Source organism: Giraffa tippelskirchi, chromosome 12 (genome assembly GCF_054371585.1).
Source record: "Giraffa tippelskirchi isolate mGirTip1 chromosome 12, T2T-mGirTip1v1.2.pri, whole genome shotgun sequence".
NCBI classification, from domain to species: domain Eukaryota; kingdom Metazoa; phylum Chordata; class Mammalia; order Artiodactyla; family Giraffidae; genus Giraffa; species Giraffa tippelskirchi.
Window position 1 is genome coordinate 43,072,815 of NC_137286.1, and position 18,750 is coordinate 43,091,564.

Consider the following 18,750-nt stretch of genomic DNA (forward strand, 5'->3'; position numbering starts at 1 on the left):
GCCCAGCAGGCTACAGTCCATAGGTTCACAAAGAGTCAGACATGACTAAGCGACTAAACAACAGCAAGATCTTGCAAAGCCAGAGGCCTTAAATGTAAAGTAAAAATCTTGGGGGCAAGGGAGTGGAAGTTGGACAACTAAGGATATTTTATTCTGCAAAAGTAGAAAGACTCATTTCTGTAATGAAAGGTCTGGTAAATGAGGTTTAAACTGCTCATATACATTACCAGCCAAACCTGTGCAGTAGTTTTTCACAAGGGAATCGCCATATCAATCTGGCTAAGCAAAGTTGTGACAACGATCAAAGAGTCAGACAACACTCTTTTGCCCCTAACACAAAAGGGCTTCTGTGAATTCTGGGTCTCTTCTGAGGAGACTTGAGGACTTTATCCACTGCTAACATTATACCAAATGCCGCTCCTGATTTTTCTCTCTTTGGGAGAAGAATGTTTAGGATCTCTTTAGGAGACGTTGAGCCTGGGACTCAGTAGCTATTTTGACTTTTGAAAGATTTGACTTCATTGAGACTTATTTTCTTCACCTCTGAAAAAGGAAGGTAATAACTCATCGGAAGTTGTGAAGAGTAACATGAGAACACAAATACGGGCCCCAGAACCAGGCCTGGCACCCAGTAGTTCTCTTACCCTCCTGAGATCATGGAGCTGCTTTGCAGTGAGGAGGGCAGACGGAGGATCCTGCACTGGTTGAGCGAGTGGACCAAACTGCTGGATTTTCCCTAGCTTTGAGGTCCTTTGAGTCAGTATGTGCTTATTCTGCATTCCTTTTAGTTTGGTTCTTTTGCTAATTAATTGCTAAAAGCATACATCTAAGTTGTTGGGGTTTTTTTTCCCCCCAAAAGAAATTTAGACTTTCATCACAGTAAAGTTCCTGTGAGAGGAATTGAGCACCCATAGCAGCATTTCAAAAACAGTTGAGTTAAACAAAGGCACAGAGATTTGGTTACCCTTGGATGGCTTAAAGTTGGTGTGTGCCAGGTGTCAGATCTGCCGATATGGCCTGGAACATGCAGTGTTTCTCAGCCTACCTTGAGTACAGCATCCTGTTAATATCTCATGGAATCCATCGTTGAGTTCAGCAAACACTGGTCTAGACCATTCCCAGATTTTCTTCACATTTCCATTGTTATTATTGTTGTTCAGTCGATAAGTCATGTCCAGCTCTTTGCGCCCCCATGGACTGCAGCACTCCAGGCTCCTCTGTCCTTCACTGTCTCTTGGAGTTTGCTTAAACTCATGTCCATTGAGTCGGTGATGCTATTTAACCATCTCATCTGCTGCTCTCTTCTTTTGCCTTCAGTCTTTCCCAGCATCAGGATCTTTTGCAAGGAGTTGACTCTTCACATCAGGTGGCCGCAGTTTTAGAGCTTCAACATCTGTCCTTCCAGTGAATATTCAGGGTTAGTTTCCTTTAGGATTGTCTGGTTTGATCTCCTTGCTGTCCAAGGGACTCTCAAGAGTCTTCTCCAGCACCACAGTTCGAAAGCATCAATTCTTTGGCACTCAGCCTTCTTTCTGGTCCAACTCTCACATCCATACATGACTGCTGGAAAAACCATAGCTTTGACTATATGGACTTTCATTGGCAAAGTGATATCTCTGCTTTTTAATATGCTTTCTAGGTTTGTCATTGCTTTTCTTCCAAGGAGCAAGTGTCTTTTAATTTCATGGCTGCAGTCCTTGTCTGCAGTGGTTTTGGAACCCAGGAAAAGAAAATCTGTCACTGTTTCCACTTTCTCCCCTTCTATTTGCCATGAAATGATGGGGCCAGATGCCATGATCTTAGTTTCTTTTTTTTTTAATGTTGAGTTTTAAGCCAGCTTACCCATCTTAATTTAAAAGGTAAAGATAGAATTAGAACCAAATAGTCTTGATTCCTTCAGATCCTTGAAGAAGACTTCAGAGGTATCCTCCTATCTCTCCTACCCTGACAGGTGCTCTGTTTGAATACTTCTGTGGATGAGTAGCTCACAGCCAGTTCTGAGATTAAACAGTTTCTTTCTCATATTGAGCAAAAAGTCTTGTTTCCTGCCAGTATCTTGCCATTCATCCCACCATTGGTCCCTCTCACATGCATAGCACTTCATATGTTTGAGGGGAGCATTTATTTTCTAGTTTTACATCCAGGGGAAAACTCTCCATATCCTTCAGCTGGTTTTCAGGATATGATTTTTTTTTTGATCCTTTCATCAATCCAGTTGCTGTCCTTTAGACATACTTTATTTGGTCAGCCTCCCTCTTAAATTAAGCAGCCTAAGATACTATCTCACCAGGACCAAACACAAACACGCTGTTACCTCCCATGGGTGGCACAGCGTTCTTTTAACGCAGTCTCAGCAGTTGCATCTTGTCATTAACTTGTGAGGAGTTAGGATCAACTTCATTTCTTTTTTTAATAAGGTTTTTTTGTTGTTCCCCAAAAGGCTGGATTTAAATTTCGGTAACTGAAGTGATGTAGTCCCACTAGAACCCGTGTATTTACATATGAATAAACTGGGTCTATATCATTTTTTTTCTTAGATTTTGTGTGTGTAAAATAGTAATAAACATTACAACAATAATGAAGGAAGTTTGGCAGTTTTTTAATGCCAAGAAAATTCTCAACACCATAATCTTAACACATTGATTTGTTTTTCTTTTTTTTTTTTTTCATGTGTCCTGGTGAGAAAGGCAGGTCACTAGGTGTTGAATCAGTGACTTCCCTGCACTCCAGTGATTAGGACTCTACACTCCCACTGCAGGGGGGTGCAGATTCAATCCCTGGTCAGGCAGCTAAGATCCTGCAAGCCCCATGATGCAAAAAAAGAAAAGTAGTGAATCAGATGTTTTGATGAAGTTGAGGTCCTTTCTGTATATAGCATTCCCCTTATTACCAACTTACTAGCCATGTTAGAAGAAGAAATAAGCTTAGATTGATAACAGCTTTGTGTTAGAAAGTCCATGTCTTCTCCAAAGGTTTAACTCATGCTTGTAGAAATATATACAAATCTTTATAATGTTTTCTTAAAATTTTGTAAGAAATTTGCGTATGATTTTCTAGTCTGTAGTTTATGGAATCCAGTGCCTTTATCCTTAAAAAGTTTGTTACTTAGTGTGTAGTTTGACAGCTACCTTGCTGTGCATAAGTTCTGAAAAGGGCAGATTTCTTTAGGACCACAGGATACATTTCTGGTCTTGGGAGACTTGAACTTGTTTGAGAATGGTCCAGAAGGTTTAAGAAGTTGCTTGTCAACTTCTCAGTTGTCTTGAACTTGAGCGTTTCCTCTGTGAGGTTTGTTCTACTTGTTCTGGTTTCCTCTCCAGTCTCCTTCCTGGGGAAAACAAGAGTTAAGGTAGGTGTGGAGAACCAGCCTCTGCTATCCCGCTGTCCTCCGTTAACATTACACTAGCCTCTCCACATTGTAAGTGTGTCTCCTCCTTATTTTGAAAGTCATGGAAAAGACCCTTTTGTTGTTTATAACTGTAATTTTGGTCAGCTCACTTTATTCTAGTTTTCACCATCGGGGACATATTATGGCCCCTCCCCCACCCCCACCCTTTCAATCTTAGTTGCTATCTTCCTCCTCTTCTCCCATCTCCTGTGTGTGACCTTTTAAAACAAGAGTCAGAGGCACAGCAGGCACCTCCTGTGACCTGACAGCTTTATTTTGGGTGGGGAGGATTTTTCCTCCGTTTTTTCTCATTGGGATCATTCATGATTGATATTTTCAGACTCCCGTTACTCCCAAAAAGGAGTTTCATCTTAGGGTTTGTTAGCCTGAAAACTGTTCTGTTGTTTTTTTTCTTTGTGTGCTTGAAATGATCTTTCCTGAAGTCCAGGATCCACATAGGTCTGTGCCTGTCTTCTCTCCGATACATTCCGGGATCCAGGGTCCGTGTAGGTCTGTGCCTGCCTGTCTCTCCACTGCACTCCCAGGGTAACAGGAACACATGTCTCCTCCCCAAATTGCCATCTCTCCTTGCATTATCCATTCAGAGCAGCATTTGACCTTTCTGAGAAGACGGCTTTTTCAGCACAGCAAATGAAGCCAGGATCAGCTGTTGGCATTTACCAGAAGTCCCCAGCAGACTATTGAGTCGCCTTTGTGGAGTTGGTCCTCTGTGCCCATGTGTTCGTTTGTGTTAGGAGGTCACCACCAGGCCCCTGCACGTGCCCCACAGTCCTTGGAGCATCTCTTGTCATCCTGCTCTTTGATCTTCACCTGGAACTTTCCACTTGGCCAGCCGAGTCCGTTCTGACATTTTCTAGGAAGAGATGCTTATATCAGCCCTCAGGGTTCTTTGCTGTCTTCTCCTTTAAAAGCAGAACACGTCTTTGCCTTGCCTTATCCAGGTACAAATCTCAACTGTGAACATGGAGAAGGGTTAGTACAGTTGACCCTAGAACAGCACTGGGATTAGGGGCACTGACTGACCATGCAGTGAACATCTGTATATTAGTTTAGAGTTGGCCTTCCCTATATGTGGATTCAGATGCAGGTTGTGTAGTATTGTAGAATGTGCTTGGGCTTCCCAGGTGGCTCAGTGGTAAAGAATCTGCCTGCCAAAGCAGGAGACGTAAGAGACGTGGGTTCGATCCCTGGGTTGGGAAGATCCTGGAGAAGGAAATGGCACCCACTCCAGTATTCTTGCCTGGAGAATCCCATGGACAGAGGAGCCTGGCAGGCTACAACCCATGGGGTCAAAGAGTCGGACACAACTGAGCGACTAAACAGCAACAGCATAGTATGTACTTAGAAAAATCCATGTATCAGTGGACCCACACAGTTCAGACCTATGTTGTTCAAGGGTCCACTGTACACAGTTTGTACCAGTGTCACTGGCTGGCCTTCATAACACATTTCTCAGAGACCGACTGACTGCCCTACCCACTGTCTTACAAAAAACTATGTTTAGATTTGATCTGGAACTTGTTTTGTTTTTTTAATTGGTTTGAAGCTTTCTTAAACTAGAGAATTACCTCCGAAACCTGTTTTCTCTTGTTTAGGGGAATGCTTTGGTTGTGATAACCGGTTTGTAGTATCGGAGGTCTATCAGGGTAGTCAGCTCTTGTGTTCTCTTAGGTTTTGCTTTTTCTTTCTAAATCACCACCTACGACTGGAGAAAGAAATGAGGAGATCTCTATATTCCTGAGACTTTTTGCTTCCTACCTGGATGGTCAGCGATCTTCCAGGAAGACTTCAGCCTGGAGACTGAATCCTCATCTCCCGCACTGCAGGCAAATTCTTTACCACTGAGCCACCAGGGAAGCCTGCAGTTGCTTTAACTCTCCAGGAGTTGGCAAAAATTGACAAAAGGACAAGTTCAGGCCTTTTTTATTTAGTAAGATGAGTTAGTCTCTTAAAACTTTTTTCTACACAGATGGTTGAAATTAGAAATCCTTTTATAAATGTGTAGAATTGCTTATGGTCAAAATGGGAAATATTACAGAAAAAATGATCATCTTAAAATTGTTTTGTCTGGGGAAATAATACCAAGAAAATGACCTTCTTTACTTGCAAAATCTACTTTCCTAGCAGTGTAGTTTTATTAGAATTTTTTTAACCCATGAAAATTTTTTTAATGGGCTTGAATAGACATCAGAATTGGTTTGTGTTTTTAATTGATCATCATGTAACTAGTAAATTGTCTCTCTTCATATTTCCTCTTCCAACTGATTACATCTGTCATTCTTGCTCTTGATTGTTTTTTATCTTTGGTGAGACGTCACATATAAAAAATGACTTTTTTGTTAGATAGTATTAGTTTTAATCACATCTACAATTATTGTAGTTCTGTCTTATTTTAGGGATAAATGCTTATACTGTTATAAATACATGTATTTTAATGTATCAGAAGCCTACTTAGTATTACTATTTACTTTTAAAAACCTATTTTTATTTCATAGTTTTAATTCTTTTTATATTTCACCAGCATCTCATAATTCAGTGCAACAAAAATTCATTGAGCTGTATATGCCAATGCTGTGTTAAGCATGGTTCCTGCTTTGAGAGATGAGTTAAGGTGACAAGAGCTTGATTTTGTAAAACAATTAGTAAAATACAATTGAATTTAGTGAATAAGTACAAATTTTTGGCGAAATTTTATGAGACATTTGTATAGCAAAATTCAAAACCGGGTAAGTCTTTTGAAAGTGACTGAACTTTGAAATAAGCTTTGATGGATGGAGTAATTTTGTGTTTATCAACTAGATATTAAATTATCTTTGTCCACAGCACCAGAAACTTCTATTGAACTTAAATACCTTTCTGGTTGGTTTTCTAGGAACTGCTCTGCAGCATTAATGGGGTTTCCTGGGTGGTAAAGAATTTGCCTGTCAATGCAGGAATTGCAGGTTCTATCCCTGGTCTGGAAAGATCCCCTGGAAACAGAAATGGCAGCCCACTCCAGTATTCTTGCCTGGAGAATCCCATGGACAGAGGAGCTTAGTGGGCTACAGTCCGTGGGGTGGCAAAGAGTTGGACATGACCGAATGACTAACCACCAACAATAGGAAATGCAGCACTATATTTCTAATCCTAGCCACTGGTTGACTGAACCCAACAGTGAAACCTTGCGTTTACCCAAACTGTGTCTTGTTAAATTGGGTTCTTAGATAGTTATCCTAATCCTGTTGAAGTATTTATTACCTTTGCCAGCTTCATGTCAACTTGGGATTTGATCCCATGCCTTCTGGGTTTTTAAGTAACTGATTATCATAATAAGGACAGAGCTGTAAGCAGAGCACTGATCCTTCTAAACTCAGGACATCCATCCTGGGTGGGAGTGAGGGTTAACATCCATTTCCTATAGACTTGTGGCTGAATCCATCTATCTTACAGCCACCAGCCCACACGCCCCATTGTGTCCACAGTGCACGTTATCTCATGTTTGGTTGAAGACCATCTGCATCCTGTCAACCGCACCGGCTTGATTTAGCAGTCTGGGTGTTCTGTGACAGAAGGAAGAGAAGTTAGTTTAGTAGGAATAAAAAGTGCCCACCGATTTCTGTGTGTGTGTGTGTGTGTGTATGTGTTTAATTGAAGTTAAACCACAAGTGTCACCAACAGTAACAGAAACCATAAGGTGAAAGAAAAATCTTCCTTCTTGGAAATCCACCCATTATTTTCCATTTTCTTGTGCAATCTTTGTCCACAGTAGTACATTTTGCATAGCTGTTATGTAGTATGCTAGAGGCTACTAGGTGTTTTGCTTTTTACATTTATTATTTACTTTATAAACACACTGCCATTTGGCTACTTAGTAGTCATAATTTGCATTTTAACCTCTGCATAATATCCTATCAGTCTGATATGCTATGGTTTACTTCCCATCATCCCCACATTGGAAATACACGTTGTTTCCTATTAGAGAAGACATTGCTATGAACCACTGCCTCCTTTGCTAATTCAAAAGAAAAGAAAAAAAAAAGTCAACTTTAATTGCCAGACTTTAAAGATTGTAGAATCTGCAGACCAATCTTACTGCCTAGCGTGGGAGAAGAAAATATGTATTGATACATAAGAATCTATAATGCCACAAAAGAACAGATGAGGCCCAGTGAGGCCCAAATGGTGAAAAGGTTATTTTGATCTTAGGATCTCACAGAACACTTCATGGAACAAGTTGTTTTTGAATGGGCTTTAAACAATGGAAAGGATTTGACTGTAAAGTTGGGCTGAGTATGCTCTGAGTTGGAGAAACTGAGCTCAGAGTGGAAAAACCTCAAACGTGTCCTGTGGGCAGTGCACGGTTTATCTTGGCTCAGAGTTTAGAGTCCGTGCACTAGGGTCTGGCCGTTTCAGGAGCTGGGGTATTGGGTTCCTGCCAGGTCATAAAGGGCCTGGAGTACAGGCTGAGACATTTATAGTGTAGTCATTAAAACTGGAGCCCTGATCACAACCAGTCTAGGCAATTAACCTTTGTGTTGCTGGCATCCATCCTGGAGGATGCCTCTCCCCTGCTGCCTTGCATACAGTTGGGCACACAGTGAGCTTCCTTTGAGTGAGTGAACGAATGACTCGGGGTCATGGAGCAGATGCCCAGTCCAGAGGGCATCAGAATATTCCCAGTCAGGGGCCACAGGCTCACGAATCCTCGTTGATGCGGCTGCATTTGTTTCCCAGACGAACAGCGCTGTGCAGAGGGTCGCTGAGTGCTCCCAAGCATTGGACACACTTGTCGTGAGCACCAAGTGTATCTATAAGGTTTTTTTTTTTTAATTGTGGCTGTTTTCCATTGCTCAGTGATCCTTCACTGTGTCCCAGTTTTTTAGTTTTAGCAGAATTAAGATGGAATGGGCCAAATTTACATGATTAATTACGTTCAGTTTCAATTACAATTATTGATCCACACCTACTGGCATGACCCGTGAAGGAAGGGGAGGAGCCTCTAACCTCTGCAGCGGGATGGAGGCAGGCGGCTCATCCCCACTGGCCCACTTCTTCATGGTGCATTTGCCCCAGTTTACACATTCTTTCTCCCGCCCTTCCCCCTTGTTTTGGCTATACTTCCATAAACCACCTTAAAACTTCCCCTAGAATGAGGTGGCAGAGTAAATAAAGATGATTAGTTCATACACTGGCTAATTCCAGTGAATTTTTTTCCCTCATACGAATTTCAGGCAAATCTTACACAGCCCAGAGGGGAATTGCTAATAGACACTAATTGTTCTGCTTTTTTCAAGAGCTTTTCACATTGTACCTAAAATATTGCTTTCAGTTCTAGATACTGTGTTCTAAAAGCTATGTAAATAAGTTGTATCAATAGTAGTTCAAACAGGAGAGTGGCCAGGATGCAAGAGGAAAGGAAGGTCATGTCAGAGAAAGACTGGAGGAAAGAAGGCTGATGCTGTCTTCAAGCAGCTTAAAGGCCCATGGGGTTGTGGGACATGACCAGAGTGACTTAGCACACCCTCCACCATGGAGATGCCCTGAGGGCCACAGTCTCAGTAAATGTGGGATCAGAGGTCAAGTGAGAGGCCTGGCCGAGAAATAGAGTCCCAGGCATCCCAGACATAAAGTGAATCATTTAAACCACACCAATGAGAAATGAAGAGGCCCTCTGAAGGGAGAGTTGGTTTGGAGAAGTTTGGAGCCTCAAAGAATACTCTTAGGAAGAAATCATACCCTTAAGAATTATTGTCGTAGACAGTAGAATGACGGTCAGAGGGCCAGGGGTCAGAGGAAGGAAGGTAGCCCTAAGATTGTTGAGATTTGTCAGAGTGTTGATCAGTAGTTGCAGAAACTGCAGAGAAGTCACAGAAGAGTGAGGACTGGGGAAAAGACACTTAGGTTGATGATGATGTGTGTGTGTTAGTTGTTCAGTCATGTCCAACTCTGCAACCCCATGGACTGCAGCCTGCCAGGGTCCTCTGTCCAGGGGATTTCCCAGGAAAGAATACTGGAGTGGGTTGCCATTTCCTTCTCCAGGGGATCTTCCCAACCCAGGGGTCAAACACACGGCTTCCTGTAATGGCAGGGGGTCCTTTACCACTGTGCCACCTGGGGGAATATGAAAATGGCTGAAATTTCAAAAGAAGCAGTTTTAATAGAGCTCAGGGCAGCTTGTTGAGTCCAACTGTTGAAGACAGAGCACATAGTGAAGAAGCCAGTGACAGCCCCTTTGGGCACGTGGGGAGGGCGGTGCCGGGGGTGAGGGGCAGCGTTCAGCGGCTTAGAAAAGAGGACAGGTGTCCCTGTCATCACTGTGGGCGTTTTTAATTTGTTTTTCTGCTAAGCCTGGAGATGCAAAGGCCCATTAGAGTTTTTGTTTTTTTTTTTAATAAATTTATTTATTTTAGTTGGGGGCTAATTACTTTACAATATTGTAGTGGTTTTTGCCATACATTGACATGAATCAGCCACGGGTTTACATGTGTTCCCCATCCTGAACCCCCCTCCCACCTCCCTCCCCATCCCATCCCTCTGGGTCATCCCATTGCCCCAGCCCTGAGCATTTGTCTCATGCATCGAACCTGGAATGGTGTTCTGTTTCACATATGATAATATACATGTTTCAATGCTGTTCTCCCAGAACGTCCCACCCTCACCTTCTCCCTCAGAGTCCATAAGACTGTTCTATGCATCTGTGTCTCTTATTCTGTCTCGCATATAGGGTTATCGTTACCATCTTTCAAATTAGAGTTTTTTAAGTTTTTGTTTGTTTGTTTGTTTAAGCCTTGTGACACAATGGGTTTCCTGCCCTTGGTTTGCCTTTCTCCTTGCTCATCACCACCACCAGGGGGAAATCTGAGTCAGAGGGAAAGTTTGCCAGTTCAGACAGTTTTGCTCTGTGCACTGTTTCTAGTCTAAAAAGTAAAATATAAGTCAAGGTGGGCGACCTCCACACCAGCTCCCTGCCCAGTTGTTGAGGAGGGCAGAGTCCAGGACTCCATGCGGTAAGCCCAGGAGACGTGTGCTCTGCTTCACTGCAGTGTGTGAATTCTCCAGGATAACGTGTTTGTAGACTACGTGTCCTTAGAAGTATTTTGTCTAAGTGGTAGCTGAAGGAGGAGGCTTTGTATCCCCTCACTCGAGCAAGTTCCTCACCACTGTCCGTGATTTTTGGTTTATCTCTGCTCTTTGCAGTTTGTTCTGCTTACTCATTGGAGGGGTATCTGGAGCACCCAGTGGCACTCATACAGAGGCCATTCAGAGGGGAGGTTATCTCCCTTCTGAGTGGAGGGCAGAATTATGCCTGAAGTTGAAAAAAAGGTGTTAATCAAGAGGATTTGCTAGAATTCCTGTGACATGGCACTAAAACTTGTGACCTGGTCATGTCTGACTCTTTGTGACTCCATGGACTGTAGCCCACCAGGCTTCTCTGTTCATGGGATTTCCCAGGCAAGAGTACTGGAGTGGGTTGCCATTTCCTCCTCCAGGGGATCTTCCCAATCCAGGGATTGAACACAGGTCTCCTGCCATGGCAGGGGGGTTCTTCACCACTGAGCCATTGGGAAGCCCAGTAAAAATTCTTACCAGACGTTAAAGATTCCAAACACAATTAGTTTTCGGGGAATAAAACCCATATTCTTGTACCACTGAAATACTATCAGCTTGAATATAAGCAAGCGTTTATATATATATATATATATATATATAGCTTTAATTCTTAGTATAAAAATGTCATTGTGCCAGTTTCTTGGTTACTAGGCCCAAATAGCTTGTCATCATTATAATTATCATCACATTAATAATGTCATGTAATTGTGAAAATACTTTTAACATTTATAAAGCCCAGTCACTAACTCATTGGATTTCATACTCAAGGCAGCTCCTAGTGACAGTATACCCAGGGTCCTTTTAAAGGTCTCCCACTTTCCATGCTGTGTGGAGGGGACTGTCTTGGGTAATGCACTTTGGGGTGATTTCACCTTTTGTTACTTGTTTCTAATTTTTCTGTGATTGTCACGCTTATCCTTTTAAATAAATGCTTGGATATTTCCCATGCCTTTGTAAGCCAGAATTACTGGGATCAAAAATAATCATTAGCGGAGTGTTAGAGGGTGTAGGAACAGTCGCATCTTGGTGCAGCTCAAGACATGTAACCGGTCGGTGAATTTAAAAGATGTGCGGCTTTGCAGGTCGGGTCTACGCTGTCCTGTCAAAGAGAGAAGGACGAGTGCTGCAGGAGGAGATGAAAGAGGGGACGGACATGTTCATCATCAAGGCCGTGCTGCCCGTGGCTGAGAGCTTCGGCTTTGCCGACGAGATCCGGAAGAGGACCAGTGGCCTGGCCAGCCCACAGCTGGTGTTCAGCCACTGGGAGGTAAGAAGCCAAATCCGAGTTCCTTCCTTGTCATCTCAGGCTGTGCTTCCCCACAGGGGGCGCCCCCGGGAGCTAACCACTTCCCAGGCCGGTTGGTCTTATCTGGTCCTGCTTGGTCAGATGAACAGGACAAAGCAGATGGCATTTTTTCATCCAGACTGGAAGACCTGAGATTATATGTGCTTTGTAATATACACATACACACGTACTCTTTTTTTTTTTTTTCATTTGATGTAAAATTTAAGACAGAACTTTTAATCCTTTTATTCCCTTCCAGAGATATATTGTAGGTAAGAAAACCACAGATATTTTGAAAATGGAACTTTAATGTTTCTTCTGGGGAAAAAGCACTTCTAACATTTAAAGGCAAACAGTTATGCTTCTTACAAGAGAGAACTTAAAATTATTCCATGTTTCATGTTCTTCAGTCCCCATTATGGAGACTCGGGGCTCCTGTGGGCTTCAGGTGTTGTGTCACAAAATGGCTCATCAAAACACGTGCACTTGGAGAACAAACTTATGGTTACCGGAGGGGAAGGGGTAGTCAGGGAGTTTGAGATGGACATGTATGCACTGCTGTATTTAAAATGGATAGCCAACAAGGACCTACTGTATAGTACAAGGAACTCAACTTCAAACAAATAATCCAGACTTTTTCCTTAAACAATATAAACAAACCTCACGGTTTAGGTTCTGTGCTAAGCTCTTCTCACTTCTTTTACTTTCTTTAGCCAACTGGGTCCCTTCTCTGGAACACTTCAAATGAACAGTTTAAATTTAGACAATACAGGGGAATGGAAATAATTGAGGGAGAGCTTTCTTTTTAAGATGAATTCTGTAGTCAAGTGAATCTGGAAGAGTAAAGAATGGTGACACTTCAGGGCACATTTGATTTTAATTGGGCAAGTTTATATCATCTACATCTGTAGATTTAGTTGCTAGTCCAAAACACCCAGTTGTGTCTGCTTCTCCTTAAAAAAAGAAAGTTACATTCTTTGTCCTTGATAGGACTAAAGTTAATATTGTTCCAATTTAGGTTACATTTTTTGGTTGTTGGTACAAGCTTCATTTTAACAGTGATTTCCTATGAAATTTTTCTTGCATTTTTGTCTCGAAACTAAATGATGTTTCTATGGCTTTATTGGCTTATGTCTGAGTAGATACCATTGCTGGACTTCATTATGTAGAAATCAGTAGCACCAAACATGTAAGTTATTTGTTAATCCCCATGCTTATGGGTAATAATTTCACACTTATCCGGACTTCTAGCTTTTTGGTTTTGGTTTTTGGCACTCAACTTTTACATAAGAGCACAAACCAGTAAGAAATAGAAGGGATGGATTCATAAAGGCAGCTTCTGAAGAACTATGTCTATGAAGAAGTGAAAGTGTTAGTCACTCAGTCGTGTCTGACTCTTTGAAACCCCATGGACTGAAGTCCACCAGGCTCCTCTGTCCATGGGATTCTCCAGGCAAGCATACTGGAGCAGGATAAATATACTACTGATGTTCCTAATGAAAAACAGCATTGTCTCCCACACGTTCCAGCAACCAGATGTGTGATTATAGGACAGTGCAGCAAAGTGATACTTAGAACAGAAGACTTACTCCACTTCAAAGTAGTGACTTTGAGAAATGAAACACTTTCTTCACTTGTGCTACCACTACTGAAAATAGCCTTCAGAACTTGGAGCTTGTGCTTCTGAATGTCTTAAGAGATGACGAGTCCATCTCATTAAGAAGACCTAGATCAACCCTGGTGCAAAAAACTGGGTGACAGGATGTTTGGTCAGAACAAAGAGAGTGTAGGTTGAGTGATCAGTGGGATTATTTGTAGATTCAGATGGAAGACACATATTCAGAGCTCTTGAAATGGCATCATCATTGGAAGAATTCTGTATTGAAATTCACTTATTCTGTTGTTTGTTTAAAATACTTCATCACCTTATAGTCACTCTTATACTGGAAAGTGATTCTATAATGCACATATTTTTTAAAAAAATCTATAAAACTTCTCATCCTTTCCCAATTGGCAAATACATTGTGTATGAAACTGATAAAGGTGCTCTGTGGAAAGAATCCCAAAGCACAGTGGCTCAGATAAAGCAGAAGGTTCTCTCTTGAGTCCAGGGCTATCTCTCTCAGCACTCTGCGCCCACTGGTGGTCTGGAGCAGCCGTTCCACCTCCTCCCTTCACCCCTGCATTCCAGCCAGTAAGATCCAGGAACAGGCAGAGGGCGCACTCCATCCCTTTAAGAGGATGCTGCCCAAGTCACTCCCCTTCATCCCACTGCCCAGAACAACTCATCCAGCACGTCAAACAAGGCTCCACCTGACAAGGAGGCTAGCAGTGTGCTCTTACCCAGGTCATACATGCATGCTAAGTCACTTCAGTTGAGTCTGACTCTTTGCGACACCATGGACTGTAGCCCACCAGGCTCCTCTGTCCATGAGGTTCGCCAGGCAAGAATCTGGAGTGGGTTGCCATTTCCTCCTCCAGGGGATCTTCCCCACACAGGGATCGAACCCGCATCTCTTGCATCTCCTGCCTTGGCAGGTGGTTTCTTTGCCACTAGCACCAGGAATCAGCAACCTCTGACCCATTACTTGTTTTGGTAAATAAAATATAACCACACCCCTTCATTTGCGTATCTTACATGGCTGCTTTCAAGTGGACTCTGTTAGTTAAGACAGAGACCGTGTGGCCCACAGTCTATTTTACCTACTGTCTTGGGCTTTATAGAAAAGGTGTGACTATCTACCCCTCCCCCCAGAACCTCAGTCGTCTGTGTGCCCACCCGAAATACCTATTACCAAAGAAAAAGAGGAGAATAGCTATTTAGGAACAGTTAATATAAAACAGCAAATTTTGACCAAATAGGCAGTTTTTGTCACCATGAAAATCATGATGGTTTCTTCAGTCTTCTTTCTCTCTCAAAATGTAAAAAAAGAGGTGGGGAGTTGAAAGTTAATCTTGTATACTTAATAGTAGTTTTTTAAAAATACTAGTTTTGGGCTTAGTTATACCTTGTTATTACAAATCGATCCTTCAATAAACAACTGTAGGGGAAGTGTAGTAAAAAGTTAGCTGTAGTTTTGTACCATCCTTCTGTTATCCCCTTGCCCCCTGTCATGGTCCCATTCCCCAAAGCTTCAAATCTTTGAAAGTCTTGAAAATCCATTACACTTAAATGTCACTGATCTGATATTTTCTGGCTGTCTCAGCTCCCCACCCCCCACCCCACCCCACCCCCAGTTAGGTTCAGAAATAACATAGTTATCGAGATCTGGCTTCTCACTCCAAGGCACTGTTTTTCATTTGTATTCTACCACACCATATAATTTACAATCAAGAGCTTTTGAGAGAAAGTGCTTCAGAAAAATAGAAAAAATAAAATTACAGGCATTTTCCACGAGGAAACCTTTGAAGTCAGCAATCTCATAATTTCTCTTTCTATGTTTTACCCTTCTGCAAAAAAGGAAGAAAAGGAGCTAATAAGGGACACAGAAAGAAATATTACCAGTCAGTGCTGTTCTACGTGTATGTCAGCATAACCTCTAGTCTCACTGGTTAATACTGAGATTCCCCCGGGGGTGCACTAAAGGCCGTGCAGGGTAAGGAAGAAGTGATTGCAATAGCACCGAAGACATGTAATTTGGACATGGTATTTCCCACCTCCCAGCTATACTCATAGGGATAATTGGGCAAAGTATTGAAATAAAGCTCCCAAAGCTTTTTTATTTTCTAGTTTTTTGTTTTTGTTTTTTTAATTGCTCAGGGCAACAACTAGCACTTGGGTGCCTTCTTTCCTGTGAGTTAGAAGATGAAGTCCTCTTTAGATTCTGAAGGTGCAAAAAATATCCTCCCCGCAGGCACGTGAATTCTGGGTGAGCCAGTTAGAAGAAAGCACCTTTTCTTCAAAACTGATAGCAAGCTCTGCTCTCCTGCCTCAGAGAGGCTTTTCTGTGAGCATCACCTGTACTGTCTTTGCTTGTGATCGCCCACAAAGAAAATTCATAATGACCCTAATGCAGTCAGATGGGGCTGAACCAGGCTAGCCTCTTCCTGACAAAGAGTACTCCATCTCCCCTCTCCTGAGAGTTTGTTCAGCATGTTAAGGCAAGAACCTAGATACAGGAGGGGTGCAGGTGAAGACAGCAGCTGCCCGTGCAGGACAGAAGAGGTGCAGGCAACTGGGCCTGTGTCAGGCGAGTCCCTGGCCAGCAGGAGATGAACACAGACAGCAGCCCCAGAGTCTCGGGAAGCAAACTGAGCAAACCTCAGAAATATGTGCCGAGGGAAAACGGGACCCTTCTGAAGCTCCTGGGTCCTGCATTCTTGAAAAAAGGACTCTCTGGTCTTAAACTGGCCAGTCTGAGTCCGCTGTCAGCCCCTCACTTACTGCTAGAAAAGATTGAGGGCAGAGGGAGAAGGGAGTGGCAGAGGATGAGACGGATGGCATCACCGACTCAATGGACATGAATTTGAGCAAACTCCAGGAGATAGTAAAGGACAGGGGAGCCTGGCGTGCCACAGGTCCCATCTAGCTGCTAGAGCCAGTATGGTGGCACCAAACAATCTCAGGAATCTTTCCAACAGCCACTGATCTCTGGAAGTCCCCACCTGCAGCTGCCTTTGTCCTGCACCCAGGCTGCTACCAGCCTCTTGGCCACTGCACGTCCTCTCACATGTGGGGACTTCAGACCAGCAGCATCACCCCTCACACTGCTCTGCCACCTTGTCAGATGAGACCTGGAGTGGGCAGGACCCAGCAACTTTCCAGTCCTAAAAGGAAGTCAACCTTGGGTGTTCATTGGAAGGACTGATGCTGATGCTGAAGCTCCAGCACTCTGGCCACCTGATGCAGCAGGGCTTCTCTCCTCCTCTGCCCTCCTGAGGGCCGAGGCTCAGGTCAGTGCCTTCCCCAGTGTGGACGGGGAAGGACCGCAGACTGCACGGGCCAAGCCTCATCTTCAGAAGGTGATGGCTTTCTCTCGTGACCTACTAGTCACTTCTGGCCACAGCCCCAGGCAGACACAGTTACTCCACCTCCAGAGAAGACTGGGTGGTTCTGGTCCCCGCATGCCTGGGGTGTGTGGCTTTGGGCCTGTCCATCCTCAGTGGGCAGTAAGAGTCTGGCCCTCATGACCACTCCTGTCTTGGCTCCCGGTGGGAATTGGATGGGGCTTCTACCTCCATTTATCACTGTGGGCTCTCTCCTCTCCGGCTTCCTAGTCCACAGAAATTTCCTACTCTTGTATTGAAGAGTGACTATTACAAAATAAATTCTTCTTTCATTTCTGTGTCTTAAAACAAAGAGTATTGGGATTTGAAACCACTTGAGACATAGCACCTCTTTCTGCCCAGTTGGAAAATAAGAAAAAAACAACAAAAAGAACAAGACATATGAAAGTCAGAATCTCACTGTCCTTACTGGTAAAGCCAATTTTGTACAATGTGGTCAGTATGTTGGCAATACTGACCTCCTAATACGGTACTGAATTTTGGAGCAAAAACTCAGAATCAAGAATAGACCCATGTGTTGATCTGTGCTGAGGACAAAGGCGAAATTAATGAAATAACACCTCTACCCCGGGGTATCATAGTGTAGGGGAGAGTTTTTCCTATTATATTATTCAAAAGTAATAGTTTTCTTAATTCCTTAGTGTTCTATAAAGGCTCTAAGAGTAAAGACTAACGTGTATATCACAGGTTTCATTGAATCTGCCTCCATTTTGTTCATGGTGGTTTATTACCGTTGCTAGCAAGCTTACCTCTTCATTGCTTAGCGTTCCTTTCTTGAGCTAAGACTGTATGAATTGGCATTGGGAATAAAAGTATCGTTATCCAATCTAGCACATTCTGTCACCTTCCTTTACAAGATCATCCCCAGCGACCCCTTCTGGGTACCGACCACCGAGGAGGAGTACCTGCACTTTGGGGAAAAGGCCGATTCCGAGAACCAGGCCCGGAAGTACATGAACGCAGTGCGGAAGCGGAAGGGTCTCTGTGTGGAAGAGAAGATCGTGGAGCACGCAGAAAAGCAGAGAACCCTCGGCAAGAATAAGTAACCGCCCCTGCTGGCTGATCCTTCCCTCTGTAATAAATGAGGAAAGGTCACCCAGGCTTTGATACTGGGAAAATTTCTTTATGCTGTGTCATCTCTGTGCATTCACTTTCAATAAAGTTGATCCGTGTAATATTTTACATAGAGCATTCCAGAATTTTTTTGCAATTGATTCTGCTACAAAGCAAGATGTTATTATAAGCATTGCAGTGGACCCTTCTCCCTTTGTGTGTGCTTCAGTCATGTCCGACTCTTTGTGACCCCATGGACCGTAGCCTGCCAGGCTCCTCTGTCCATGGGATTCTCCGGGCAAGAATCCTGGAGTGGGTTGCCATGCCCTCTTCCAGGGCCTTCTCCCTACCCTGTGTGTAACTGCCCCTGGCAGTAAAACTTAGGTTATGATGAGGGCAGTCTGCTAAGTGCTGAGGGCAGTGTGTGCAGACCCTGCTGTGGGGGCTGCATCCTCTACACTGAGCAACCCACCTCTGCCTGTTGTCAGCATCACACTTCCAACTACATCCTCCACTTAAACATATTTTATATGTAATCTTTGATTAACAGCATTTAACATCCTTTGAAGAGACCACAAACTTGCAAGACCATCTACCTTTAGATTAGTTAAACCAAGTCACTTTTATAGGTGATTCATCTTAAGGTTTATTTGTCCATCAAAACAATGTTCAATTGTTGGCCTTTAAACCTTCTGTTTTCACATTCCTTCATATATTGCATCACTCATATTTAAATAAATGTTAATTAAATTAACAGACTGGTTCCAAATCAGGAAAGAAGTACGACAAGGCTATATATTATCACCCTGCTTATTTAACTTATATGCAGAATACATCATGAGAAACGCTGGGCTAGATAAAGCACAAGCTGGAATCAAGACTGATGGGAGAAATATCAATAATCTCA

The 18,750-nt window shown here is 43.1% G+C and overlaps 1 protein-coding gene and 1 long non-coding RNA gene across 4 annotated transcripts in view; one reads left to right on the plus strand and one right to left on the minus strand.

Annotated features, from left to right (window-relative positions):
* Window positions 1-17,972, plus strand: part of EFL1 (elongation factor like GTPase 1) — a 109,568-nt gene extending 91,596 nt beyond the window's left edge. For all 3 annotated transcript variants that reach the window (XM_081546781.1, XM_081546780.1, XM_081546782.1), the window contains 2 exons: window positions 11,581-11,765; window positions 17,648-17,972. In XM_081546781.1, the coding sequence (XP_081402907.1) occupies window positions 11,581-11,765; window positions 17,648-17,836 (374 nt within the window). In that variant the 3' untranslated portion in view covers window positions 17,837-17,972. The remainder of the gene's footprint in view (window positions 1-11,580; window positions 11,766-17,647) is intronic.
* LOC145528458 (uncharacterized) lies at window positions 1,804-17,745 on the minus strand. The gene is made up of 2 exons (XR_014070440.1): window positions 17,540-17,745; window positions 1,804-6,948 (listed from the first exon to the last, which is right to left on the minus strand). It is a non-coding gene; the product is annotated as an uncharacterized LOC145528458 (long non-coding RNA).
* Window positions 17,973-18,750: the final 778 nt, after the last annotated feature.